Source organism: Besnoitia besnoiti, chromosome XIII, assembly GCF_002563875.1.
Source record: "Besnoitia besnoiti strain Bb-Ger1 chromosome XIII, whole genome shotgun sequence".
NCBI lineage: Eukaryota > Apicomplexa > Conoidasida > Eucoccidiorida > Sarcocystidae > Besnoitia > Besnoitia besnoiti.
Genome location: NC_042368.1, coordinates 524,511 through 532,751, shown reverse-complemented (window position 1 = coordinate 532,751; position 8,241 = coordinate 524,511). Strand labels below are relative to the sequence as shown.

Genomic DNA, 8,241 nt, shown 5'->3' with positions numbered 1-8,241 from the left:
CAGGAACTAGGCCCGAGGAGAAACGCGTGTGTGAGGCATTGAAAAGGCCAGAAAGAAAACATCCAGAAACAGCGGTAAGCCAAGAGACTACGCGATCGCTGGATCTTTGTAATTCTTTCCGCGCATGCTGCGAGACTCTGTACGCACACTGAGGGTCGGCCTCCACTCGGAGGTTGGAGCGAAGTTTCGCTTCCTTCGTCTCTCGTTCTCTTCTCTTTTCTTCTCTATGCTTCTTTCTCTGTAGGGACCCTGTCAGGCTCCTTTTTTCCTCTGACTCCCGTCTTCCTTCGCAGGCGTCTGCAACCGTGCAGGCCCCCTCCCTCGTCTTGTCTCACTGCTGCTCTCCCTCTGCGCCTTTTCTTGTGGAGGGCAGGGAAATCAAGGTAAACCTGCAATGTGTCCGTTTCTCAGAGGCCAACACGCACGCCGGAATCTGTCTCTCGTTGTGTTTTGAAGCCTCCCGCGGCGTGGCAACGGTTTCTGTGGCTTCGGCGGAGTCTCGCCGCTCTGTATACCACCATTCGTCGCTCGAGCCGCTGCCGCCGCCACGCCGACTTCTTCCAGCAGTTGTTCCCGACTCGAAAACAAAGAGGCTTTCTCGGTATCTGTCCTGCCTTCACGTCTGTTCTCTCGCGCTCTTTTGTGCCTGCGTCGCGGCCTATTTATTTATCTCCGCGGCGCCTGCCTACTCTCCGCCCTCGTCCTACCCGCCGTGACGCCTCCCCGTCATGGCGACAGATCGCTTTCCTGCGAGCACGCGCGCCGCGGTGTTTGCGCGTTCTGCCTCGCTTCAGCGTCGAAAGAACGCATCGGCGTGTTTTGTGTGGCTCTTTGCTCTCTTTTGTCTCGGCGCGTGGTGGGTGCGGGCAGAGAGCTCGGCGTCCTCGATTCCCCCCTCCGGCTTTTTCTCGCCGGAGATCCGCAACAACTGGGCGGTGATTGTGAACACCTCGCGGTACTGGTATAACTACCGGCACACGGCGAACGCGCTTTCGATTTACCACACGGTGAAGCGGCTGGGCATCCCCGACAGTCAGATCATTTTGATGCTCTCCGATGATCACGCATGCTCTGCCCGAAATTTCTTCCCCGGGCGCATCTTCAATGATCACACGCGCAACTTGAACCTGTACGGCGGGGAGACGGCAGTGGACTTTGCAGACGACGCAGAGCGCGCGAGCCTGCAGAGTGTGGAGGTCGACTACCGCGGCGACGAAGTGCAGGTCTCTGCGCTGATGCGGCTGCTGGCTGGGCGCCACGATCCAGCGACGCCGCGCGGGAAGCGCCTGCTGACTGACGGCAGCAGCAACGTGCTGCTGTACCTCTCAGGTCACGGCGGCGAGGGGTTTCTCAAGTTCCAAGACTGGGAGGAGATCACGACGGTCGACCTGGGCGATGCCATCGCGCAGATGAAGGCGCAGAAACGCTTCAAACGCATGCTTGTCATCGCCGAGACCTGCCAGGGCAGCACCCTGCTCGACGGGATCTCCACGCCCGGCGTGCTCGGCATGGCTTCCTCGAAGCTGAAGGAAAACAGCTACTCGCACCACGCAGACGGCGTCCTCGGCGTCGCCGTGATCGATCGCTGGACCTACTACACGCTTCAGTTCTTCGAAAAACGCGTGAGCGACGCCAACTCCGCGGCTACCTTCGCCGAGCTCCTCGGCAGCTATTCGCGCAAACAACTCATGTCCACTGCGTCCGCGCGAACTGACCTCTTCGACAAAGATCTCGCAGACACCAAACTGACCGAGTTCTTCGCAGCCGCCTCCACGCTGCTCGCGACCGACGGCGTCTACCCCCTCGCCTCGCAGGGCGGGAGGCCTGCGAAAGAGGAACAAGACGGAAAAGAAGACGCGACAGGCCTGCAACCCTTCTCCGTCGGGACTTACTACGCGAACCATTTTGCGCTCCTCAAAAAGCGCACGCCAGAGGGAGAAGAAGGTCGCGCAGCGGCGTCGGCGGACGCGGCGGCGGGCGCGCCGAAGACGCAGGCCAAACCCGAAGAGCCCTTATTCAAGCACTGGTTTTCCTCTCTAGAACAAGAAGAAGGACACACGCGAATCTTCGCGGCGCTCATGCTTGTCACACTCGGGTCGACTGGCGCAGCCGCGGCGTTGCTTTGAGGCCATCTGGTCCCCCGCGCGTTTGCGCCTTCTTCTTCCTGGTGTCCGCCTTTTCTGTTCTCGTTTGGGTCGCCTCAGTGCCTTGTCTCTCGCGACTGTCGCTTCTTCGGTGCCGCGGCGATCCGTTCCGTGTCCTCCTTTGCAGACTCGCGCGCGTGCCGTCTGTCGCGCTTGCCTCTGCGTTGCTTCTCGCGCAGGTCTCCGCTACCTCGCAGCCTGCGCGCCTCTCCCTGTCTCCGGTCACTCTCTCTCTCTTTCTTCTGTCTGTCCGCGCTGCTAATCTCACTGCGGCAGGAGTCAGGCGTCGCTGCAGAGGAACGGCGCACACCGGGGGAGCGAGACGCCCGCGGAAGGCCTAGAATGGCTTCTGCGGCTTCGTGGAGAGAGTCGTCGCAGACTCGGCATACCGTGCATTCTCTGTGTCTCGCAGCTTCAGAGGCTACACGAGCAGCGACTCAAGTTTTCTGATCTGGCGAGGGCGTCTCGTGCGTATGTCGGGCTGATTTTCTACTGCAACGCCAGTTGAGTTTTTCCGCCGTTTTCTGGGCGCCTGTGCCTGTCGGTCTCATTTTTTCTTTCCTGGCGTGCTTCCCCTTCTCTGCTGGCCTGTTTTCTCGTCTTCAATCGGGTTTTTGCTTCTGCATTTCTGCCTCGGGTCAGGGGAGGTGTGTGCGAGTCGGCACTACAGATCGCTTGGAAAATCGATTTTTTATCGAAAAAAAAAAGTCTCCTTTTTTGAGAGGAATGCGTTGCCCGCCCCCGGGAAAGTCTTGGCTTCTTAAAAAAACTGCACTGCGGCTTGGCAAGGGAACGCCTACTGTGTAAATGCAAAAACAAAAAACGCGGGCTATGCGCCTACTCCTGTGCCGCACGACGACATTCTTCGATTTCTAACGCATTCCGAGTATTCTCCGCTCTCTTCTGCGCATCACACGTCTATCCCGAATCGCAGTCAGGTCCGCATATTTTAACATACATTTATAAATATAGACAGGAATAGACGGCGGCCCTGACTACATACAAATGTATAGATACAGATATATAGATCTATCGCTGTAGATGCAGTCAGATTTCTATATACGGATATAGTAATACAGAGACGCCGCATGCTTGCGTCGAGGGAGCTCATGTATAATCCATCTCGAAATGTCTCAGATGCGCAGTCAAAAGATGCTAATAAAGTCACCCCCACAGGGGTGAGAAAAACGGAGGTTCGTGCACGGAGTGTTTGCGAGCTTTCTAGCCTCTTCATCGATGTGTAGGGTCTGCGCTTCTCCTGCCCGGAAAATGCATTTAGATAGATATACATAACAAATATTTATAATTATACATACATATATATATATATATATATAACATGATGCATGCTTCCGCGCAAGGCTGGTTACAGTGGAGTCATGCCGAGTATTCGTATTCTCGAAAAAGGTATTGCGCATTCACGAGGCGAGTCACTCGCCTCGCCGAAGCCTCTCCGCCCTCTGCGCCTCCGCTTTCTCTCTCTCTGCGCTTCAGTCTATTTAGATTGAAAGCATATGGTTAAGAGACGAGGCGTGTACCGAACGGACTGTCTGCGAACCTTCTCTCAACCTATATCGCGTATTCCATCTGGCGGTGAACTCGCTTTCCTTCCTGAATCGTGTTCAAAAACAACTCCGCAACCCGTGCTGTGTGTGAGCAAGGAGATAATTCGTTCAATACGCTCGCTTCAGGCTAGCCTTGTTCGCTGGAAGAAAGAGAGAACTCTTCTTGCAAGCCCGCGAGGGGCTCCTTCGCACGTTTTCAGCTGACGCCGGGCGGGGTAGAGTCGCCTCGTTGGCGCGCCTCGCCTCTCGAATCTTTTCTGCGTGTTTCGATGCATTCCTTCACTCGCTAGTTCCACAAAATACGGATTCGCACGTGTTACACTACAACTGTGAGACGAAGACGAAGACGCAAGGCGCAGTTTACCGGAGAAGCTCACGAGCACCTGAGGCGTTTCTCGACAATAGCTCCGAGCACCGTCGCGCTCGCGAAAGGCATACCGAAACATACACGACACGCACACGTGTAAGAGGCCTGCGGAGTGGAGTGAAGACGCGCGACGCCTAAAAACTGCGTCGAGATTCTGATATTTTTGCCTCCCACGCTCCGCAGCTGCAGAGCGCCAAGGCTACGCTCAAGGTTCAGGAGCAACAGATACTTTACACTTGCAACATATAAATATAAATATATTTGACTATATACCTGTAAAGAGGTATTCATGGATGTACGCATCCGTGCATGCATATAAAGATGCGCATCTGTGCAGTAGCTGGCGCCTTGTCGAGTGCAGAGAGAGGAAGAGAGACGAAACGGCTGAGAGGGCGCCAGCGCGCCTGCGGTACACCGCCGGCAGAAGACGAGAAGAAGGGAGCGTGGAGAGCAAGGTCAACGTTGCTTCTCCCTCGGGCGCCATAAGCGGGCGCCGCGCCAATCGGGCAACCCGGCGCTGCGCATTCGACGTTCTTTTTCGTATTCGGCGCGACTTCTGACCGGAGGCGTGGTCTCGTGCAAGGACCTCACTCCTCAGGCTTCCGAGGGCGGCGTCCAACTCAGCCGCAGAGAGCCGCACCGCTTCTCTTTGCGAGATCGCGCCGACGCGCCCGCCGTTTTGGGCTGCGACAGGCTCGCGTCCGCAGCGCCGGTGCGTCTCTAAAAATAAAAATGCACGAATTGTCCATGTGCATGCATGTCTGGTGATGTGCGCGTGGTCTGAGTCTCGCAGCGACAGAGAGTGAAAGAAAGAAATTACTCCTGGAAGTCCTCGTAGTTGAAGCTGGCAAGGCTGATGGACTCGGCGTTCCGCACGTGGCCTTGCGTTTGCTGCTGGACGTATTCCTCGATTTTCGTTTCCATCCAGTTGTAGAACGCGGGGTTGTTTTTCACGCGCGCCTTGTAAGGCCCGGTCTGGAAGTTTTGGCACTGGCGGGCGATGGCGACAAACATGCCGCGGACGACTTTCTTCACTACGAAGGTGATGATCTTCATGGGCACGAAGCGCAGGCCGTGATGGAAGTTGGCGTACAACTCGAGCGTCGTTTGCCGACCCTCGGAGATCGGATAAAGCAGAAAGACGAGATCCGCAGACTGGATGCGAAGAATCTTCCGCTTCTCTGGAATCGGCAGACCCAGAAACTCGGTCGCGCCCTCGGGCGGCGACCGGCAAAAGATGATCACGCAGCCGGCCTCCTCGAGCGCGTTGATGCCCACGCAAAACATCAGCGTCTCCTTCGCGCCGAGGATCGGGTAGTCGTAGACCTGACGCACCAGCTGCGACGCCTTCGTATACTGATACTCGCGCTCGGCAGACTTGAAGAACGGCGCCCAGGTCCCCGCCAGATCGGTTTCGTTCAGAATCGAAAGCACCTCGAACAACCGGCAAGGCAGCTTCCCGCGTACCTTCATCGACACAGACGTGTCCTTCTCCACGCGATACGCCAAATCCAAGTACTTGCCTGCAAAAAAACGCGAAAAAAACGCATCCAGCCTCACACACACGCACGCGCACTCTACACCGCGATACGGCTCTAACCCCCGAGCCCCGCAGGCCACAGCCTACAAACTCGCAGATAACCGCGCCGAATGCGCCACACAACCTCACACGCCAACATGCATATATAAGTATATATATAAGTATATATATAAGTATATATATATATATATATATATATATATGGGGTTTATGCATATATAAGTATATATATATATACTTATTTATACACATACATATACATATATGTACATATACCTATAGATATACGGATATATATCTACATACGTCTGCATCTATAAATGTGTACAGGCATATGTGTGACGGCTGTTGCGCATGCGTGTCGCGCATGCGCACGCCCTGTCCTCTCCGCGACAGCTTTTGGGGTTGTGTCGCCGCTCAGAGTTGGCGCTGGGGGTTTCTCGCCCCAGGTCTCTCACCTTTTTCGCGAATCCAGCCCTCGTCGTCCTGCACCTTCTTGGTCATCATTTTTCTCACGCTCGAGCGGCGGGCGGAGCTGCCTCGTCTGGAGAAGCTCATTTTGCGGCTCATATTGCGCAGGCCCTGCTTTATCTTGGTGGCGCTGATTTTTCGCTCGGGGAAGGCCGTGGACGAGTTGCCAGCCGTCATCGCGTCGTCGTCGCGACCCCCGTCGCGGTCGCCCGCCGCGCCGCCCAGCCCCCCGCCGCGAGTCGCGCCGCCCAGCGCCTCTGCGGCGCGATCGGCTCGGTCTTTCGCGGCGTCGGTCGCAGAGAGTTTGTTGAAGTAAGACAGCGTGGAGGACTGCGAGGCGCAGGAGGCCGAGCGAGGCAAGGAGGAGAGACTCTCGCAGACCGAGAGCCGCGGCTCTTCGCAAGCCTGACGAAGGTGATCCAGGTGGAAGTACGACAGCATCTGCAGCGCCCACCGCATCTCAAAGCAGAGGTTTTTCACCGCCTGATTGGTCACGACGCGCGTCGCGAAGGCGAGAAGGAACTCGCGCTGAGTCCGGAGGTCTTCTTGCTTCTTCAGCAGCATCGTGGAGGCCGGCGGCGCAGCGCGAGAAGCCGCCGCAAACTCCTCCGCCCCCCCGTCAACCCCGTCGAATTGCGCACGCTCCTCCGCACGCTCGCGCCCCGGGAAGAGCGGCGCGAAGCAGGACGCGGAAGCAGGCGGCAGCCCCAGCGTGGCGTTCAGGACCGCGAGTCTGCGGTCGATCTGGTGCTCCAGAAACAGCACGTACGAGAAGGCCTTGAACAGCTGCTCCTCCTCGAGGTACGCCTCCAGCTTCTTCCACTTCCTCTCCAACAGATCCTCGAAAGAAACCAACGAGTCGCGCACGCTCGACCGCTTCCGCTCCTCGCCCCCCGCACCGACGGCTGCGGGCGAAAAGGGCTCCAAACTCTGCGCGTGCGGAGGCCGCTCCACCGACTTCTCGCCTGCAGCCTCGCTCGGCTTGCCCTCGCCCACCGCCGCGCTAGCCTCGGCCGCAGCCGCGGCCTCCTGCGGCGCCGCCGCGCCCTCCCCCCCGCTGGACGCCTCAGCCTGCCTCTCGGGGACTGCCGCCCCAGGGCCCTCCGCCTCGGGCACGGCGGGCGCGGGCGCGTCGCCGCCGCTCCCCTCTGCGCCTCTGCTGCCGGCAGTGCGAATGCCTAGGCCCTCTTCGCCCTTCACTTCTGCGAGGTCTGCCGCCGGCCGCGCGACGTCCGCCTCGCCCTCTGGGGGAATCAGCCGTGGACTCGGCGAACCGGTGCTGTCGTCCTTCTTGTCGCCGCCCCCCGGCGCGGGCGCTGCAGGCGCGGCGCTCGGAGGCGACGCGTCGCTCTCTGCTGTGGAAATCGGAGCGACGCCGTTCGTTCTGGCATTCTCCAGCGAGCCCTCGCGCGCTGCGTGGGCGGCCTCTTCGCTTCGCCCAGGCTTCTGTTCGGGGAAGTCCATCTTGGAGGCGAAGGAGCCCAACGCGCCCGAAGCACCCTTGCTCGGCTCCACGGGCGCGGAGACAGAGGTGCCCGGCGGAGAGTGGGGCGCGACAGCGCGCGGGCGCTGACAGCAGAGAAACTTGAATCCCATATTCCGCAGCGAGAGGAGCTTGTGACAAATATGGAAAAAAAATGAGATGAAATCGAGGGCGGCGAGTAGAAACGAGAGGAGAGCCAGTCAGGCAGGCGCGATCAGGTCGTCCTCAGCTCGGTCACACACGTGCGCACCGCGAGAGGCAGTTCCGCCTGCCTCGAAAAGTCCAGAGAACCTGCTACGAGAGAGAAGTCGCGACGAGCGTCAATCTCATGAACGAGAAGAGCGAGGAAGACTCGAACAACAAACAGCAGACGAGAAACACAAGACAGCTGTCGTAAAGCAGCTCCGCCAGTTCGGAAAACGCAGAGAGGCAATCTGAATGTGAGACACAGAAGAGCTGACGAGGGAGAAAAACGAAAGAGTGCAGACGCGACAAACAGGAGGCTGAAATAAACACGGGGGAGGGGAGCGGGGGGGGGGGGGGCACGAGAAAATCCGAAATTTTAGGATGTCGAGGCGGAGTAAAGGCAGAAGGGAAAGTAATCAGAACAAATCGCTCCAGTTTTTCGGATTCCGAGTTCCAACACTCTCTCACTTGAAAAGAAAAAATCC

At 57.9% G+C, this 8,241-nt stretch overlaps 2 protein-coding genes across 2 annotated transcripts; one reads left to right on the top strand and one right to left on the bottom strand.

Annotated features, from left to right (window-relative positions):
* Positions 1-728: 728 nt before the first annotated feature.
* On the top strand, positions 729-2,126 carry BESB_030450 (peptidase c13 family protein; the record flags this gene model as incomplete). Its single annotated transcript, XM_029361713.1, has 1 exon — positions 729-2,126. The coding sequence occupies one exon, from the start codon at positions 729-731 to the stop codon at positions 2,124-2,126; it is 1,398 nt and encodes a 465-aa protein (XP_029215180.1).
* A 2,766-nt stretch (positions 2,127-4,892) lies between these two features.
* Positions 4,893-7,683, bottom strand: BESB_030440 (uncharacterized protein; the record flags this gene model as incomplete). The annotated part of the gene is made up of 2 exons (XM_029361712.1): positions 4,893-5,599; positions 6,075-7,683. The coding sequence occupies 2 exons, from the start codon at positions 7,681-7,683 to the stop codon at positions 4,893-4,895; spliced, it is 2,316 nt and encodes a 771-aa protein (XP_029215179.1).
* Between the last annotated feature and the right edge of the window lie 558 nt (positions 7,684-8,241).